Genomic DNA, 20973 nt, shown 5'->3' with positions numbered 1-20973 from the left:
TTTTTTTTTTTAGCTTTGCTTTAAAGTTTAATTCTTGTTTTGTGATTTTTATATCTGTGGGTTAGAATAAAGTTGAACTAAAGGCCATAGCTCTTCTTTAAACATTGTGGAGAGAAATATTCCTGAGAGATTCAATAATTTTGTGTCTTTTTATGATTTTTCAGCTCAGCTAACTTTAACAGATTATTTAACGGTTATTAAAGTGAAAACGGAATTTCATGATAAAACCGACACGTTTATTTATTTTTTTAAATATTCACTGATAAAAAAAACAAACTTTTTTTTTAAATACATAATTTTTTTTTTTAATCATTTCCTGGTCCCCATCTGCCAGGATTGGGGTTCAGCCTTCATGACCATGTGAGGCTGGGGTCTGGGCAACGGCCTTCTGTGAGTCAGCAGCTCATATGAGTCTCCGTGGTGACCAGCAGAGCTCGGAGCCCACAGAGAAAGCAAGGCCAGGATTCAGAACCCAAGCCCCGAGTCGGCAGCACGGAGGATCTTCCGTGGTGACCGGCGGAGCTTGGAGACGGGGACATGACACCCTGCATGGCCTGAGGGGGCGCCGAGGCTCTGGTGGAGAGGACCGGGGAGAGTTGGAGACCGGCGGAGCTCCATCTAGCTCGTTTTGTCCCCGATCCAGAGGACTGTCAGTCTGCGGCCTGTGAAGCAGTTCTGTCCCATAGGTAGCCTTCATTGCTTGTTTCAAGCCAACCTTCTGTTGGAATCTCAGAAGCAGGCTTTTTAACAAGTGCAAACAGAGCACACCCTTACTACAGCTGACTTTCATTCTTCTTACAAGTACATACCGCCACCTGTTTAAGTTTTCTGATGATCTGTTCCCTGCTGTCACCACAGATCACAATGTCATCTGCAACCATCATAGTTCATGGGGATTCCTGCCTGATCTCATCTGTTAGTCGGTCCATCACCAGAACAAAACAACATGAGGCTCAAAGCCAATCCTCGATGCAATCTCACCTCCATCTTGGAGCTATCCGTCACTCCTACAGCACATCTCACCACTGTCCTACTGACCTCATACATGTCCTTTACCCGTCTATCATACTCATCTGCTATTCCAGATTTTCTCATGCAATACCACACCTCCTCCCTCGGCACCCTGTCAAAGGCTTTTTCTTAATCCACAAACATAATGAAGTTCTTTCTGACCCTTTCTCCATCAGAATCCTCAAAGCAAAGATAGCATCAGTGGTGCTCTTTCTCAGAATGAAACCATACAGCAAATTGTCACCTCTTGTCTAAGTCAAGCTTCTACAAATCCCCAAATCAAAATTTTCAGAGCTTTCTGAACTTCACCCTCACTAACCTTTCCCACCTCCTGTTCCACAGTTTCTACAACATCTACTTTCTTTCCCTTTCATTTGCGTCAGTCATTAGCTCCTCAAATTCATCTTTCCATCTTCCCATAATGCTCTCCTCACTTGTTAAAACATGATCATTCCTATTTTTAACAAGCCTAGCCTGGTGCACATCCTTTCCAGCCTGATCCCTCTTTCTAGCCCATTGGTACAAGTCCTTCTCACCCTCTTTAGTGTCTAACCTCCCATACAACTCATCATGCTCACTCTACTTTGCCTTTGCTACCTCCCTCTTTGCTCTACATTTCATCTCTTTGTATTCAGTTCTCTCTATCATATTTATTCTTGGCTAACCTCTTTCTTTAAATAATTTCATGCAGTTCACTATTCCACCACCAAGTTTCCTTATCTTTTCTCTGTCCAGATGATGCATCAAGTACCTTCCTACCGGTCTCTCTAATTACTGTTGCTGTAGTAGTAGCCCAGCTATCTGAAAGCTTTCTTACCACCCATAGCCTTTAACAGCTCCTCTCTGAATTTCTCATAACATTCTCTGATTTTATTCTTTTTCTCTGCTTCACAACAACAGTCATACTACACACAACTGTCCAATGTTGTCTGGCCATGCTCTCCCCTGCCACAAACTTACAGTCCCCAATCTCCCTCAGTTTTCCTTTTCTACACAGAATGTAATCTAGCTGCATTCTCCTTCCTCCACTCTTTTAGGTCAATCCATGTTCCTCCTTTTTTTGGAAATAAGTGTTGACTACAGCCATTTCCATTCTCTTGGCAAAATCTACCACCATATGTCCTTTCCGGTTTCTTTCATTGACATCAAACTTACCCATCACTTCCTCATACACTTGTTTGCTTCACCAACATGTCCATTCAGGTCTGCTCCAATCACCACTCTCCTCCCTGGGAATACTTTTTATCACTTCATCCAGATCCTTCCAAAATGTGTATTTCTCCTTCACATCACACATCTAACATTCAAGGGAAATTTGTTAAAAGAGAAAGTAATTATTATCTTAAGGGGATGGAGATGTTTGTGAAGCCGTGGTGTCGCACCAGTCTGAAGATGCGATCCACTATATCTCAGGGTATTAGATTGTGGAATGATCTGGAGGTTGATATTAAAAATGCCAAAACTATGTACATATTCAAGAAGATGATAAAAAAAAATTTTTTTTTAAATATTAAGTATAATGTGAGTTCATTAAAATTGTTTACAGTTGATCTTATATTTTAGCTAAGTTTTTTTTATTTTTTTTTATTTTTTTCTATTAATTCATCTTGCTTTTGTATAGTAATTTTGTTTGGAATATATTTTGGGGACAAGGGGCAGATATTATAAGAATTCATTCTTCTTCTGCTGCCTTTCATTTTATTTCTGTGATTGTATATCTTTTTTCTTTTCTTTAAATTGTATTATATTTGTTGTTTGGATGAAATGAAATTAATAAATAAAACATACATACATACATACATACATCACATCCAACCTGTGGAGCATGAACACTGACAACATTTAGCATCATACCTTCTACTTCTACCTTCAAGCACATCACCTTATCTGACACCATTTTCACTTCTACTACATTCTTTGCCAACTCCTTCTTCAGGACCACCCTTACTCCATTTCTCTTTCTATCCACATTATGATAAAACAGTTTAAACCCAGCTCCAATTCTGTGAGTCTTGCTGCCCTTCCACTTGGTTTCTTGAACACATAAAAAAAATCTACCTTCCTTCTCTACATGTCACCCAACTCTCTACCTGCCTGCCATTGTCCTCACATTTAAAGTTGCCACCCTCAGTTCTACATTCTTGACTTTCCTCTTCTCCCTCTGTCTCCTGACATGTTTCCCTTCTCATGGTTTTCAACTAAGAGGAGCACAATTTCAGGCAGCACACTGTCAACAACACCAGTGGCTGTCGTTGTTAATCCAGACCTCGATTGATACGGTATGGTGCTGTCGCTTAGATGAACTCGTATGTTAGTTTTGGCAAAAGTGTTTTATGTCTGACATCTGATGTTTTGGCAAAATTGTTTTATGTCTGACGTCTGATGCCCTGACACAATCCTCAACATTTACCCTGACTTTGGACCAGTATAAGAGATACACTGGCTTGTGCTCCCTATCAGCTGGTTTCCCTTCAAAATTGATTTTTGCCTGTTTTTTTGTAGGCTACAAAAAATGCTTCAGCCTACAAAAAAGGTAATTGGATGGAGTGAAGAGCTACAAATGTGTTTTATATTCTGAGTACGGGAGCCTTGATTTACAGTGTCAACATTTTCATTCAAACTGTTTTAATAATAGTCTTGTTTTAGATGCATCTTAAATGTACAACTTTGTTTTTTTCCATGAATGCCATTAAAATTCTGTATCTTGACAATTGAAAATGCATTGTATGTGCATGTGTAATACAACATATACTTATGACTGTTCTACTCAGAATTTGTCAATGCGGGGTTTTTTTTCAGCTGTTCTCACACTAATCCTTTTGTCTTTGCATTGATCCAGGAACACATGAAGAGCTGCAGAGGCACTTCAGTCTTATGTTGGGACACTTTCACTCTGACTTGATTTTGAAGATATTGTCTGGAAACATCTCTATTTGAGGTCTCACAGTTTGTGTTTGCAAACTTACTGACAAAATTGTGTCACAGTGCGGCTCTGGAAAACAGCACTGGAACAGGTCTACAGAAACAAATGCGTCAAGCTGACTACAATAATAAATCTTAGTTTTGACAGCGGGCTTACTAGGAGCAACAGGACTGAGTGAGAGACCAACGCCAATAATTCAGATCCAAATCCAGAATCCCATTATGGAGAACTCATCATTTTTAGTAATTAAACCATTTCCTGATGGATAGAACTACAGTAAATGGAACAGTCAGATGGAAATTTTCATGACAAGAAGTTAGAAACATTTATTTATTCATTCATTTGTATTTTGGATAGCACGGTGGTGCAGTTGGCAGAGCTGCTGCCTCTCAGCGAGAAATTAGCCGGATTGTAATCTCGACCGGGGGTGGTCATTCTGGGTGGAGTCTGTATGTTCTCTCTGTGCATGCATGGGTTTTCTCTGGGTACTCCGGTTTCTTCCCACAGACCAAAACATGCATGTTAGGCTGATTGGTAACTAAATTGTCCCTAGGTATGAGTGAGTGGTCTCCTGTCCTTTTGAAGGACAGGAGCCCTGTCCAGGTGCCCCCTGCTTCTCGCACAGTGACTGCTGGACATGGGCTCCAGTGACCCCCGTGATCCAAAAAGGAAGAAGTGGGCAAAAGATAGTGGCTGGCTGGCTGGATATGTGTATGTTTGTTATCCAGGATTGCAGAAAAGTCTAATAAACTGTAGGAGAAAAAGTAGTAGAAGTATAATATATTTTAGTACAATAGGTAGTAGAATAATAAATAATAGAAAGACTAGTAGCAGTAGAATACAAAGTAGTAGAATAAGTAATAATAGAAAAATGTAGTGGTAGAAGAATAGGTAGTAGTAGTAGCAGTAGTAGTAATAGTAGAAGAAGGGTGAATAGTAGTACAATAAGAAGTAGAATAATATTTAGTAGATGTAGTAATAGTAGTAGTAGTAGTAGTAGTAGTACTAGTAGTAAAATAGGTTGTAGTAAATGGACTGCACTTATACTGTATATTGCTTTTCTATCTTATCAAGATACTCAAAGCGCTTTACAACACAATCTTGTCCTCATTTACATATTCATACAGCACTCTACTAGATTGTTACAAAGACTGATAAGTGCTTTATCACATTCATAAACCGGGACACATATCGGAGGCAACGAAAGGTTCAGTGTCTTGCACAGGGACACTTCAGCAGGCGACTGCTGATGGAACTGAACACTCAACTCTTGCATTGGAGAATAAGTAGTAGAAGAATAGGTAAAAACTTGGCAAAATGCCCTTTCTTACTTTGATCCTGCAACCTGGAACTGAAGCTGTCCACTTTGATTTCTTTAAGGGAATTTAAACATTTGATAAGGTCAATAGAATAATCAAAGCAAATATGTTCTTGTTTTTAATATTTTACCTTGTTTTATAAGGCACCTTGATTTTATTGTTTTATAACACTACTTTTTATTTTAATTGCATTATATTGTTGTTTATTGCTGTCTGTACTTTATAGGTTGTCTGTCTAAAACAGGTCTCATGACTTAATCAGACTAACCTGTATAAATAAAAGTTGAATGAAAATGTCGTAGTAGGAAAAAATAGTAGTAGAATAAAAAGTGTTTACAACACAGGTTGTGTTGTAAAGAGCTTTGAGTATCTTGATAAGATAGAAAGGCGCTATATAAGTACAGTCTATTTACCATTTGTCTATCTATGTGTGTGTAAACTCTATTATCATTTATTATATTTCTGTTTTCCACAAAATCTGTTTGAAACCGACACATTTTTGTTATTATGAAAACAATTTTATTTTGAGCTTCCATGTTTGAATTTTTCAGTCTTAACCTGACTCGTTTCCTGACTGCAGCCAAAAAGAAATAAACATTTTTAACATGCGCCCTTAATTGTTTGAACTTTGTTCTGAGAAGCATTTAGAACAAAGATCCACCAGTTAGAAGAAACTGTTTCTCCAGTTTGTTTAAACTGAAGAAAAACATGATCTGTCCGAGACGCATCAACATTTTGTTTGTAGACGGTTGAAGTTAATAAGGTGACTTTTTCAAATGAGTGTGGGACATTTAGTTTCCTTTTCAAAAATATATATCTTCGTTAAAATGATTCTACAAACAGATCAGAAAAAAATTTAAACACAACCATTAAAAAAACATCTGTTGCGGCCTTTTTATTATTTCACAGTTTTGAACACAAATAATTTAGTCTATCAAACGTATTTCATGTTTCTTCAAAATAAGAGTAATCGCAGAACTTTAAATTTTTATTCAAGAAAAATCTTCACATTTTCAACCTTCCGAAAAAGCTCTGTCACCTTTTGAGTAATTACATTAAATATTGGTACATGATGAATGTTTGTGTTTTTTTAAAGCTCATAAAACTCGTATTGGTTTTCTCATCCATCTACAAATCTACTTCTTGTTTTGCACCAAAATACAAATTTTTTGTGTCGAACAGTAAAAATCGTTCTTACCGTAGTGACAAACAGACCTCACGCTCGCGTCAGTCTTCCTTTTCTCTGATTCTTCGAGGGAGAAACTCTGAAAACATTAAGAGTGGGAGTTGCTGTATTCCACAGGAAATCTAGATGATTTTTTTTAACCAACTTTGTGTGACACATATACATCTTCCTTTAGAATGATAGAAAATTCAACAGAAAACAAAAGAAAACTGCAAGAAAGTTCAATGTAATACAACAGCTTGCAGCTAACTAGTACCAAAATATCTAAATATGTCCATACCTTACAAAGCAAAAGTAAGCCTTGCAGTACTTGATGTTCTCACAGAAATCAGAGTGAAGGTGATGAAGGTACCGACCAGAAACAGACGGAGGCAGCTCTGGCAAATCCACCCGTTTTATACCCACCTTCTTTCTTTTTTTTTTTTTTTTTACTTTTAAGCAGAAAAAAAATACTTTATCATTTAGAGCACATATGACGTACAGTTACCTATGTTTACATACAGTATGAAAAAACATAAATATAATCAAACTGAACCTTTCCAGTTTCAGGTCAGTTACAATGGACTAGTCTATACAGCCATTTCATCTGACTTATTTGATAAAGAGCCACAAGAATACTACTGCTCTAAACAATTTAGTAAACCCAAATTATGATGTTAGTTGACAACCGTTAAGTGGAGACACATCTGTGGATGCTTTTTAAGGCGCATCTTAATGTACAAGTGGCACAGGGTACGAGAGGCACGGTATACATGGGACAGGTCTCCAGTCCATCACAGGGCCACATACAGACCAAGATGACAGACAACCAATCATGTTCTCACTCACACCCAGTGACAATTTAGAGTTGTCCAATAATCTAACATTCATAGTTTATGGATAGTGGTAGAAAACTCATGCACTCAGGAGAAAACATGTAAACTCCACACAAAAAGGCCCAAAGTAGGAGGCGAACCAGCAACCTTCTTGTTGTAAATGTATAAGCACATGCACACACACACATATATATAAACATATATATTTGATTCTCTCAGGTGGCGGCATGGGGGCTCAGTTGGTAAGGTTGATGCCAGTCAGTGAGCAGGTCACCGGTTCAAATCCCGGCCCGGGACCTTTCTGGATAGAGTTTGTATGTTCTCTCCATGCAGCGTGGGTTTTCTCCGGTTTCCTTCCACAGACCAAAAGCATGCATGTTAGTCTGATTGGTAACTCTAAATTGTCCCTAGGTGTGAGTGAGAGGGTGAATGGTTGTTTGTCTCTATGTGTCCCTGTGATGGACTGGAAACCTGTCAAGGGTGTCACCTGCCCCTCGCACAGTGATTGCTGGACATGGGCACCGGCGACCCCTGTGACCCCAAATGGAAGAAGCGGGTAAAAGATAATGGATGGATGGATGGATGATTCTCTCCGATAGTAAATGCCTTGATGCTGATGAACACAATTTTTGTATTTTATGTTAGAAGTTTAGCTAAAAACGTTTAGTTTTTAGACAATCGTGTCTGATTGTGAATTTTGTAACTCTCGAAACAGTATTTATACTCAATGATTTTACAGAGGTTTCATGTGATGGACCAACAAAAAGTATGCATAACTGTAAAGTGATAGAAAATGATTCAAGGTTTCATGTGGTGTGCATTTGAATTCAGCCTCTTGGGCATTTACTTTTTCAAAACATATTTTATTGCAATTACAACTGCAACATTTGTTTGTCTGTGTCTACCAGATTTGGACATTTACAAACTGAAATAGTTACCACTTCTACTTTGTAAAATGGCTGCAGCTCAATCAGACTGGATAAAAACATCTGTGAACAGACGTTTTCAAGTTTTGTTACAGATTCTCAGTTGGATATAGGTCTGGACCTGGACTGGGTCATTCTAGCACATGAATAGGTCCTTATCTGGCCCATTTCGTTGTAGCTCCGGCTGGATGCTTAAGATTGGTGTCCTGCTGGAAGGTGAACCTCTGCCCTTGGGTCTTTCTTAGGTTTTATTCCAGGATTCCATTGTATTTAGCTCCAAAACACAAATATCCAAAACTACACACATTTTGCTATTAAAACCCCTCAGCGACAGGAGACATCGGCACACCAATTGATACGATTCATTACAATTTATACAAGCTGCTCTGTGTCTGAGTAATATTCTCTCGTGATTCAACTGTGTGGGAAAAGCTTTGATGGCATTTTTACATGTTTACATATTGAACTAAAAAGCGTGTTTTGATACTTGCTGACAGCGTTCTTGGGTACTAATGGTTGTACTGTAAATGTCAGCGTCCTTTCAGTGTGTATGAACCAGAACACACAGGTCTAGAGGACAGCGGTGTGTGTTCTGATTCATATGACTCACTCCTTCCATCACAGGCGTGTTGGATGCGAGCGCCGATTCAGCCCAGAATCACAGTAAAAGTTTTTGTCTTAATAAAACTTAAATTCTGCCATACAGTTGGCATTTCAAAGTGAAAGTAATGAATTCAAGTTTTGAAAGAACATCTTGTTGGCTTTTTTCACATAGATTTTCTGATGAATCTTGTTCATACTGATGAGATAAAACAGTACTAATCTTTTTTTCTCATAACAGCAACATTTCGATCGTTTTTTGGCTAATTGTGTTTCCAAATTTTGTGGAAATGTTTAAAAAAAATAATATTCTCAAATTTTTATTGCAGAAATAAGCATGTTGTGAGGAGTTCAGAGAAGCTGTTAAATGCTCTGGATGGTAAATTAAAGAGCTTCCAGATGACTGGGCTACTACAGCAACAGTAATTAGCGAGAAGGTATTCGGTGTATCACCTGGACATAAAAAAGACAAAAAGGAAATCTGGTGGTGGAATAGTGAACTGAGGGATGATGACCAAAGAAAGGTCAAAGGTCCAAAGGTCTCTTGTGTCAGAGTCTCCAGGGCCGCTTGCATCAGAGTTTGAGCATCAACGATGACAATGCTCCTCACCAGTTTCTCAGAGAGGGTCAACAATGATGATGCCTCTCACCAATCTATCTCCACAGAGGTCTACAACAAAGATGTCTCTTATCAAATCTCTGAGAGGGTCCACAGCAAAGACACCTCTCACCAAATCTTCGAGGGGTTCCACAACAAAGACGCCACTCACCAAGTCTCCGAGGGGATCCATGACAAACACAACTCTCATTCAGTCTCTAAGGGGTCAATGAAGATGCATCTCATTCAGTCATTGAGGGGGTCGAAGAAGACAACACCTCTCCTCTGTTCTTCTCTGAGGGGGTTACAAGGATGCCTTTCCTCTGTCTGTTATTGATGAAGATGCATTTCATCCAGCATTCTCCAAGAGGTTCAAGGACAAACATGCCTCTCATTCGTCCATCTTTGAGGGCGTCTATGTGACACACATGAAAGTTTTGTCACAAATATGCAGTAGTCCCTCGATACTTTGTGGTTTATCATTTTAACTTTCACGGATTCGCTCTTTCGCAGGTTTTCAACGTAAGATTGTACACAACACACAATTGGCTGTTTGAAGGAAGGCGACCAACCAGAGCATTGTGCTGAGGGGCAGACTGGACATCGGAAGCACCAGGATATTTCCTGGTGGCCTAGCCCGCTCAGTGGTCGTTGAGGGCCCCCCTCCTTTCTCTTTCTGAGACTGACTGTCACAGCAGAGAAAGGACGCACAACAGGCGGGCATACAGTTTGCTCTGCTGTGACAGACAGCCTCAGAAAGAGAAAGATGGAGACGGGAGTGGGGTCTGTCTTTCCTCATCTCTACTGGCCATCGGGAGCATAGGGAAATGTCCCGGTGCTCCTGATGGCCAGTCCACCCCCTTGCACTGATTGGCTCATTAACCGTAGCATCAGTCTATCTGCTCTCTTTTGCTGTGCTCTTTAGACTGTTTAGTGAGTTTAGAACATTGTTAAGAACTTTGCAAGAGTGTGGGTAGGGGTTATAAAGCCTTAAGATATACATAAATACAAAAAAAAAATTACAGCCCTACTTTGCTGATTTTCACCTATAGTGGGGGTGTCTAAAACATAACCCCCGCCATAAGTGTGGCACTACTGTAGGCTATATATACTATTTTGGTCAATGTAGAAGTACAGTAGTCCCTCGTTTATCGTGGTTGTTTGGGACCACGCCCACCCACAATGAGTGAAAAACTGCAAAGTAGGGATACAGTAGTCCAAGTTCAATAAACTTTGTCATGATGTGCCAGGCTGCAATCACACTCCTCACCTGTTACTCCCAATCTCCCTTCTTAAATAAACTATTTAAATGTAAATACTGTAACATTTTAAATCAACAATCCATACAGCATGGATTGTTTATTTAAAATATTACAGTATTTAAATTGTAGAGAAGAGAAGAAAAGAGAAGTGAAGTGCAGCAGGAAATGTACTTTGTGATCAATTACACTTCAACAACTGAACATAGAAGTTCTAAAATAATTAAAAACAACTTTTAACACTTTTATATTTAGTGATGATGATTTTTTTGATGTGACATACTTTGAATTTTAAGTTGGAAGACAAAAGTCGATCGGTACATCTGGACTTAACCCTTCACAAGCTGCTGCAAGAGAAATGAGTGGCAGAGAAGGAAATCAGCTGATCGGCTGCAAGATGGAACTTTCCGTCCACTTGTGGGCTTCACACATGGTGCAAAATCATTTAAAATAATTTATTTTAAATGAACAATCCATGGCACATCCATCAATCAGCCAGTTGTGTCATGTCTAATCTTACTTTGAAAATCCACGATATAGCAAACCCGCCATAAACAAACCGCAAAGTAGCGAGGGACTACTGTATTTACGTAAATCATAAACTGAGAATTTTGGGGGCTTTCCAGAAATAAGCATTACATTACTGGTGATTTAGGATTAAGGCTCCAGTATACTCGCGGACCTTTTTCCGCGCGGGCTCGACGCATACTGTCCGCAGACAGTTGAAACTTTGTACTCGAGCGTTCACCTTGAGCGGTTGCAGACCAGCTCCGCAGACAAGTGGCGTTTACCTTTGGGACAAATTGAAGTTGCCGACTGGTCATTTGCTGACGCCTACTGGATTGATCGAAAGGTCGCTCCCCACTGAGTCAAGCTAGTTTATTTCTATGTCTTGGGATGGCTGGTGATGCTTAAAAGAGTGGGAGGTAGGAGTGGTACAAAAAGAAAAACAAAAAATAAGATAAATTATATGGAGGTAGTTGAGTGAGGACAAAGGATGCAAACTGAGATGGAGGAGGATGACTGTGGTGACCCATGATGAGGGAGCAGTCAAAAGAAAAAGACTACAACTTCATCATTTCTCAATGATCTTAGCCTAAAACTCTGGCATAAAATGTGGCATATGATATGCATTCCTTAAAGGAATGCTAAATAATTTAATTAGTATCTAAAATGATGAGCTTTTGATTTGTTTGGTAGAGCTGGTCACAAAGACATGACGTTTGACACTTTCAATGATTTTGCCAGTTTGCAGCCTTAGCTTCAGACACTGACAAAAGTGCAACCAACGCCACTGAAAGGAGAAGACGTTTTATGCATAAAGCATAAAAAAAGAGATCAATTTAAACACATACAGCCCAATTCAGTACAATTATAGAAAACAATTTGTTGGCTATGGTAGCTCGTTATTAGCTAACTACAGGTTTGACTCCAGGTCATGGCAGGAAAGGCATCTAGTATAAAAGAAAATCTTTTATACAAGTTTGTCTGCTGTGGCCATCCCTGGAGGTGGCAGCAGGCTTCTTCTTTGTAAAACCAGTTTTATGTTTTTGTACAGAACTTCATAGTTTATGTAGATGTTTTGTATGGTAATAGATATTGTTGTCTCTTTTTTTGTTATCCCAGCAACAGTAACTCAAAAGTTTAAAGTTCACAATCTTTTCTTGCAACGTGTAAGCCAACCACAACCAAGTTTGGAAATTTTATTTAATATATTTTTACAAAAAACATGAGGTTTTAGACAAAATACTTTTAAACACTATCTAAGCTTTTTAAAATATGTTGGAAATGCCATCTCCTGGCGTTAGGCAGTTGTTGTTTTTTAATAAGTATCAAAAACTCTAAATGTTACTGCTAGCGTGTTTTTAAAAAGGAAACGGCAGCAGAAAGAGGTGGGGAAGCCCAGTAACATGCAGTATGACATTCTAACAGGTGTCAGCAGCTATTTTTGAGGTTATTTTTTTTTTATCTTTGCAAAGGTCATCTCACTGAAGTGAATGCCACGGAGACAAAACGGAAGCACAGGCTGTTTTTTAAAAAGTTTCTTTAGAAAGTGTTTTTCTAATAATTATGCAAACTGTTTAAAATTTAGTTGTCTGTGTTTTTTGTGCACCTCTTTTACATTATAATATTTTTATTTATTATAATACAACTTTTGTTAACATTAGGAACACATAAAGAGCAAACATAAATGGGATGTGTGTAGTAATTTTCTAGTTTTCAATTGCTTCTTTTATTAATGTAAGGTTTTTTTTTTAAATACATTTTTCAAAGCTTCTTTTCATAATTTCAATATGTAAAGTTTTAATTCAGGAATCAAACTTGTCTACCCAAACAAAATGTTTTTCTGCACATAAGGTGAAAATACTAACTCACACCTTTTTGCAACATTAAAAAGCATGCATATTACTAAAGCAGTGCACAAACGCATGAAGATTTATCTAATTATAAAATGATCACTAATGATTAGAATAAAAGTTTTAAATGCATTTTTTTGTTTTGCAAAGTGTTTCATCTGAGAGCCTGGTTTAAGTTATGAAGAAAAAAAAAAGGTATAAAAGATTTGTTATTTTGTTTTATAAACCTAATCAAGACTTGAATTCTTCTTCGGGGAAAAAAAAATTACAGTCCATTTTCTTTCTGGTCTATAATCATACATTTTCTCAAAATATTATTACATACATTTACTTCCTACTATCACCTCTGGTTCTATGTCAGATGAGGCAAAATGTCATTAGAACCTCATTTATGTTTGGACTGTATTTGTCCTGTTAAGCTCTCTGAATTGTCAAAAATAATATCCAAACCATCAACATGTCTGCTAGATCCCATCCCAACCAGACTGTTTAAAGATGTACTTCCCCTAATTAATATTCCCATTTTGGATCTGCTTAATGGTTATGTACCACAACACTTTAAAGTTGCTGTAATTAAACCTTTACTTAAGAAACCCCATGTTGCTTCAGGAACACTGGTCAATTAAAGACCTAACATTCATCTAACAAAATTCTAAAGAAAATAGTTGCAGGTTCAGTTGAGTGATTATGTTCAAAGAAATAATCTGAGGAGTTTCAGTCAGGGTTTAGAGCTCATCATAGCACAGAAACAGCACTGGTGTTAAGTTACTAATGATATTATCATGGCTTCTGACAATGGACTTGTGTCTATACTGGTCCTGTTAGACCCCAGTGCAGCATTTGATACAGTTGATCATAATATTTTACTACAGAGGCTTGAATATGAAATTGGAATTAAAGGAATGGCTCTAAATTGGTTTAAATCATATGATAGATTCCAATTTGTAAATGTAAATAATGAATCTTCATCATACATTAAAGTTAATTAGAAATTCTTTTAAGATCCATAAGGAAATTTTATGTAATTTTTATCAGTCATTTATTGAAAGTATTTTACATTTTTCCTTATTTTTTTGGTTTGGTGATCTGTCTGTAAAGGGTAAGTGCAGCCTTCAGTCATTGTTAAAGTCTGCTCCAAAATAAATGGGGTCCAGCAGAGGGACCTGCAGTCCATGTGGGAGAAGCAGGTTCTTTGCAGAAGTGTGGGAATAGGATCTCAATGGAACACATATCGTCTTCCAAATGTATATTGATGATGATCATTGTTTCTTAAAGCTGCTTGATAAGGATCCTCAAGTTTTCTCATTAGTTAACCACAAAAACATTTAGAAAACATTTTATTTTCACATGTAAAAAAATACAGGTACATTAAAAATAAACTATTTCAAACTTTATCAGCATTTTAAATACACTGATGTCTGGCTATTAAACACAATGTACAGATTCACAACCATTACAGGAAAGGTTATTCTCTGATTAGATTTGAACAAATGTTCTTTGTGTTTAACCAGAAACATCTTCACTGGGTGAGAGTATTTATGCATGCATTTCATTTCTTTACCTGCTTTTGTGTGCAGAGTCACGGGGGACCTGGTACCCATCTCCAGCAGTCACTGTGAGAGGAGGGGGACACCTGGACAGGTCACAAGTCCATCACAGGGACACAGAGACAAACATCCACTCACACCAAGGGGCAATGTTACCAGTTAATCTAACACGCACGGTCTATGAGTGAAAAACAAATTACCCAGAAAAACCCACACAGGCACAGAAACTGTGTAAACTCTGCAGAGAATGGTCCCTGGCCTGAAGGCTATCCTGAGATCTTGAGAGGCGACAGCTCTAACCACTGCTCAGCCATACCTCCCCAAGTCTGGTTCATGTTTTCATTTGTACCTCTCAGATGTTCTTCCATGGAGCTGGATTTACTTCAGCTGTGAAACACTTTGTTTTATCCTTTCTTCCTCATCCTCATCACAAAAGCTCATAATCAGTGCTGGTTTGAGTAAGAGTCAACATCAGGCTGAAAAAAAAAAAAAAAAACAGACAACAGAAAAACAAAAAAAAACTTCAACTAAAGTAAAAAGACCTATTGTAACATGTCACAATAGTATCCTATCTGATCCTGGACCAATCGGCCTAATTTGAACAGAATACGAACTTAATTCCAAACATGAGAACTGACTGAACTCAGAATGACAGTTTGTAGCAGAGTTAAACAGAGACTGTTGTTATCATTTTTAGGATACTTTAAATACAAAATCACAAGGGGTCGACAGAAAAACACAAATCAGACTGAGCAGAACCAGAAGTGTGAAGTTTCTGAACAGTTCATGTTATTACATCTCAACTCTCCAGTTTTGTTTAAAAATGTATTGTTTTGTAAACTTTTCACAATTTGACATAAAAGCATCAGATTTATTCATTTATTCTTCTCAGTGACATCAACAATGCTAATAATGATAATTAAAAAAATGCAAAGTACGTAAAGTTTAAATGTAAAAGATTGGGGTAGCAGTTACTAACAACATGAAACTATACAAATGTCCAGATGTCATCAACGTTCCAGCTGTTTTGGGTCAGAAGAGATATTTTCGACAGGATTCTGATCCGCACCGACACTCCACTCGAAGCCTCTTTTTAGGAGACGGAGAAAGTTCAGCTAGACTGAAACTGGAGTCCATTTTGGTGCTTTCTGTGTCCACTGGATCAACTGGAAACAAACACACTGCTGGTTAAAAAATACCAACATGTCACGTTCATCTTTAATAAGTAGGTAATATTCTTACAAACACGTTTTTACACACTCAGTTTTCTATTTTATCCAGATTTGTAAAACAACAAGTTTACAACCCCAATACTTTTGCATTACCGCTAGATGGTTATTTCTGTAGAAGTTTACAAATACAAAGGAGTGACGGAGGAGTGAAGGAGGCCGCGGGGAAGACCTGGAACTCGCTGGGGAGAGGGAGGTCTTGGTTCCTCTCATGGACCTGCTGCCTCTGTGACCCGACTACAGAGAAGCAGTAGAAGACGGAGATGGAGGAGTAACAATGCAGGACTGACATAGATGTTCGGGAGTTACTGAATAAAAATATTATTCAGAGGTAATCACTCCCAATCTGACCTACATTTTGCTAACAGCCAGAGCCCTGGCACCTATAATGAGGACCAAAATGGCACCAGTCACAACTAGTTGTCTGCCATTAATACTTTATTCTTAATTTTCAGTTTGATGCCCAGATATTTCTCCTGTGTTTGTACATGATCATGAAACAAGCTACAGTAGTCCCTCGCTACTTCGTGGGTCGTTTATTGCGGACTTGCTCTATTGCGGTTTTTAAAAATGAGATTGGACATGACACGCAATTAGCTGATTTATGGATGAGCCGCACGATCTGCATGGAATTTTTTATTTAAAATAAATTATTTTAAATTATTTAGCACCTGCTGCACCTCTGCGCAGCCCACACTGCAGGAGAAACTTCCTCCTGCAGATGATCAGCTGTTCACCATGCAGAGTAGAGAAGTGGGCGTGGCTGAGAGCGCTTGCAGATGGCAAAGAGCAAAGGAGACACAGAGCTGAAAACATGACATTCTGTGCTCTTTTAGAGCATTTAGAGTTTAGAAACATTGTTTAGAATGTTGCAAGAGTGTGGGGTTTAAAACACCTTTATATTCAATTCAATTCAAAAATACTTTATTAATCCCAAATGGAAATTATTTGTTGTTGTAACTCGTTATCATTTCATTAAGAGATGTTATAGATACTGATGGCTGTAGACAGGAAGGATCTCCTGTAAAGGTCCATCCCACAGTGGATCCTAAGAAATTGGCTGCAGATGTCGTCCAATCCATCCACCCAGACTCGGCTGGCCTCTCGGTTCTCCTGGACTGAAGGAACGTCCGAATGCCGGGCAGAACTCCTCTCAAGAGCGATGGTCACTCCTCCTAGCAGTCTGCCGAGCTCCTCGTCGCTGCAGACAGCCAACTGTAGGCGCCATGGGACTATCCTGTACTTCTGCTGTCATGAGCAGTGTTTCCTGTTATTTCCAGGATCTCAGTGGTCAGGCACTCGAGCACAGCTGGCAGGTAGATGAGAATGCATCCACAGAACATCCTTTTCAACTCATTTGAGATTTGAGGCTGTAGTTGAGATATTATTTGAGCTTTTGAGATGTTAATCAGCTGCTGTTCGTTGTAGAAAACTGCCTTGTTGCCATGGTTACACATCATAACAAATGTCCAAAACTAAAAAAGTTTCAGTAAAAATCCTTCCAGCTGCACAACATCTGATACCAGAGGAAACAATCATCCAAAAACTGTGATTTACATCCAGAAAAAGAGGAATTAAAGTTTCCAAAAGCAAAATCTCAGAATGAAAGTAACAGAGCTGCTCCAACATGCAGCCACCTGGAGCAGCGCAATTCTAGAACACACACACACGCACATATATACATATATGTTATATATATATATAATGTAATAAGTCTCTCGTCTATGTTATCCATGAACACGTTGAATACCTGCAGGTTGGGGTTACACTGCAACATATATATATATAAAAATATATATATATATATAAAAAAAAAAAAAAAAAATATATATATATAAAACATACATATATATAAAATACATACATAAAACATACATACATATATATACATACATACATACACATATACATACATACATACATACACATATACATACATACATACATACATACATATATATCTCAAAATAAACTATTATTTACTACTTGTACTTGTATCCATACTTTGCAGTTTTTCACTTATTGCGGGGCTTCAGGGCACGGATCCCCCGTGATAAACGAGGGACTACTGTGTAGCCTACAAACAGATGACATACATACAGTAGTCCCTCGCTATTTCGCAGTATATATATATATATATATATATATATATATATAAATAAAACATATACAGTATCACCTTCCCCCATCTAACTCCTAAGTCATGCATTTCTGCACGTCGCAGCCGGACCATTAACCACTTCACTGCCGCACGTTTCACAGATGTTTATAACTCTGAAATGATCATTCAGCCCCCAGTGTTTCTCACCACCACTGAGGAGCAGACATCCCAGTTCAACTCTGTCTGCTTAAAGACTCTGGATCATGTTGCACCTGTTAAAACCAAAAAATCAAAACTCAGAGCAGAACCTTGGCTGAGTGACGTCACCAAGGCCGCTAGGAAGCAATGTAGGAGGGCGGAACGAAAGTGGAGGAAAGACAGGCTGCAGGTCTCTTTTCAAATACTTAGAGAGTTGGCGCCGTTATCAGAAAACAGTAAAAGCTGCTAAATCAAAATTCTTCTCTGATATAATTACCTCAAACTCTCACAACCCGCGTGTCCTCTTCTCCACCCTAAACTCTGTTCTCCACCTAACTGAACCATCACCTCTGGAAGCCTCGACTGAGATGTGCGACAACTTCTTACATTTCTTTTTGTAAAAAATTGCGACCACCAGGGCTCTCATTTCCCCTCCAACTCATGACCCATCTATCCCACCTCAATCTGTAGCTCCTTTTGACCATTTTGACCACCGGTGATTCTGTGCTGCTTGTCCTGTTGGACCTCACAGCCGCCTTTGACACCATCGAACATGAGATCCTCATTGCTAGGTTGGAGCAGTGGGTGGGCGTCACAGGATCAGCCCTCAGTTGGTTCAGATCTTACCTCACTGACAGATCCTTCTGTGTCTCCATCAAAGATTTTAGTTCCGCAGAGGCAGAGCTTAAATGGGGGGGTTCCACAGGGGTTCATCCTGGGTCCCCTCCTATTCTCTTTATACCTGCTGCCGCTTGGTGCTATTTACCGGAAACACAACATGCCCTTCCACTTCTATGCCAATGACTGTCAAATTTACTTCCCCCTAAGACAGAATGGTACATGCTCTATTCAACTGCTGCTTGACTGCCTGGCTGACATCAAGGACTGGATGGCTTTAAACTTCTTAAGTTTCAATGAAAAGAAGTCTGAAGTCATGTTGTTCCCTCCCAACGACACGATCACAAACCACTGCATCGACCTCTCGGCTCTAACCCTGTCAGAAAAACAAAGAGTCACTAATCTGGGCGTGATAATGGACCCTTCCCTGAAACTTAACAATAATGTAAACATGTTCGTTAAATCATGCTTCTTCCAACTGGGGCGGCTGTCTAAACTGAAGCCCACATGGTCCAAAAATACCCTGGAGACAATAATACATGCATTCATTACATCTAGGCTTGATTACTGCAATTCGCTCCTGTTTGGTATCAGTCAGACCTCCATTGCACGACTGCAACTGGTCCAGAATGCAGCAGCCCGATTTTTAACCAGTACAGGCAAAAGAGAGCACATCACAACAGTTTTGGCCTCACTGCACTGGTTACCGGTTCACTTTCGAATCCAGTTCAAAATTATCATGTATGTCTACAAATCATTGAACAGTGTCGCGCCCGCCCCCCAATCTCTCTGATTTGCTACAACCGTATGTCCCACCACGCTCCCTGAGGGCAATGGACCAGTTGCTCCTCACAGTTCCAGGAACTCGTCTTAAGCGCAGAGGTGATGGAATTCTCTGTAGAAGGACCAAGGCTCTGGAATGAGTTACCTCTGCTTGTCAGACAGGCCCCCTCCCTCTCGGTTTTCAAGTCCCGTTTAAAAACTCACTACTATTCAATAGCTTTCAACACAAGATGATCTGTGTTTTGATCCTGTATGCTCCACACTGGTTAGTCGTCATTATCTGCATCGTTTTTATGTCTATATTCTGATTTACCTCATTTTGTATTTTGCTTTGTGTGTTACCTGTTGTTTTGTCTGTACAACACTTTGGTTGGCCCTGTAGCTGTTTTAAGTGCTTTAAAAATAAAGTGGTATGGTATATTGGCAGCACGGTGGCGCAACTGGTAGAGCTGCTGCCTCTCAGCGAGCAGGTCCTTGGTTCAAACCCCGGTCCAGGGGCCTTTCTGGGTGGAGTTTGCATGTTCTCTCCGTGCATGCGTGGGTTTTCTCCAGGTGCTCCGGTTTCCTCCCACAGACCAAAAACATGCATGTTAGGCTGATTGGTAACTCTAAATTGTCCCTACGTGTGAGTGAGAGAGTGAATGGTTGTTTGTCTCGTTTGTCTCTATGTGGCCCTGTGATGGACTTGCGAACCGTCCAGGGCGTACCCCGCCCCTCGCACAGTGATTGCTGGACATGGGCACCAGCGACCCCCATGACCCAAAATGGAATAAGCGGATAAAGATAATGGATGGATGGATGTTATGGTATATATAAATGTATACAAACCTGATTCCAAAAAAGTTGGGACGCTAAACAAATTGTGAATAAAAACTGAATACAATGATGTGGAGATGACAATATTTAATATTTTATTCAGAATAGAACACAAATCACAGATCAAAAGTTTAAACTGAGAGAATGTATCATTTTAAGGGAAAAATCTGTTGTTTCCAAATTTCATGGCGTCAACAAATCCCAAAAAAGTTGGGACAAGTTCATTTTTACTACTGTGTGACATCCCCCCTTCTTCTTACAACACTCAACAGACGTCTGGGGACAGAGGAGACCAGTTTCTCAGGTTTAGAAATAGGAATGCTCTCCCATTCATGTCTAATACAGGTCTCTAACTGTTCAATCATCTTGGGCCTTCTTTGTCGCACCTTCCTCTTTATGATGCACCAAATGTTCTCTATAGGTGAAAGATCTGGACTGCAGGCTGGCCACTTCAGTACCCGGATCCTTCTCCTACATAGCCATGATGTTGTGATTGCTGCAGAATGAGGTCTGGCATTATCGTGTTGCAAAATGCAGGGTCTTCCCTGAAAGGGATGACGTTTAGATGGGAGCATATGTTGTTCTAGAACCTGAACATAGTTCTCTGCATTAATGGTGCCTTTCCAGACATGCAAGCTGCCCATGCCACAAGCGCTCATGCAACCCCATACCATCAGTGATGCAGGC

General features: G+C 39.2%; 1 protein-coding gene across 1 annotated transcript in view; it reads right to left on the bottom strand.

Moving 5' to 3' along the window:
• Positions 1-15366: 15366 nt before the first annotated feature.
• The window catches only part of LOC119416867 (histone-lysine N-methyltransferase SUV39H1-like), a 20781-nt gene continuing 15174 nt past the window's right edge, over positions 15367-20973 (bottom strand). Inside the window, exon 6 of the mRNA XM_037684057.1 lies at positions 15367-15707. Within this exon, the coding sequence (XP_037539985.1) occupies positions 15574-15707 (134 nt within the window). The 3' untranslated portion in view covers positions 15367-15573. The remainder of the gene's footprint in view (positions 15708-20973) is intronic.

The sequence above is a fragment of the Nematolebias whitei genome, chromosome 11 (assembly GCF_014905685.2).
Source record: "Nematolebias whitei isolate Nwh7 chromosome 11, NemWhi1, whole genome shotgun sequence".
NCBI lineage: Eukaryota > Metazoa > Chordata > Actinopteri > Cyprinodontiformes > Rivulidae > Nematolebias > Nematolebias whitei.
This window is presented reverse-complemented; position numbering and strand designations above follow the sequence as displayed.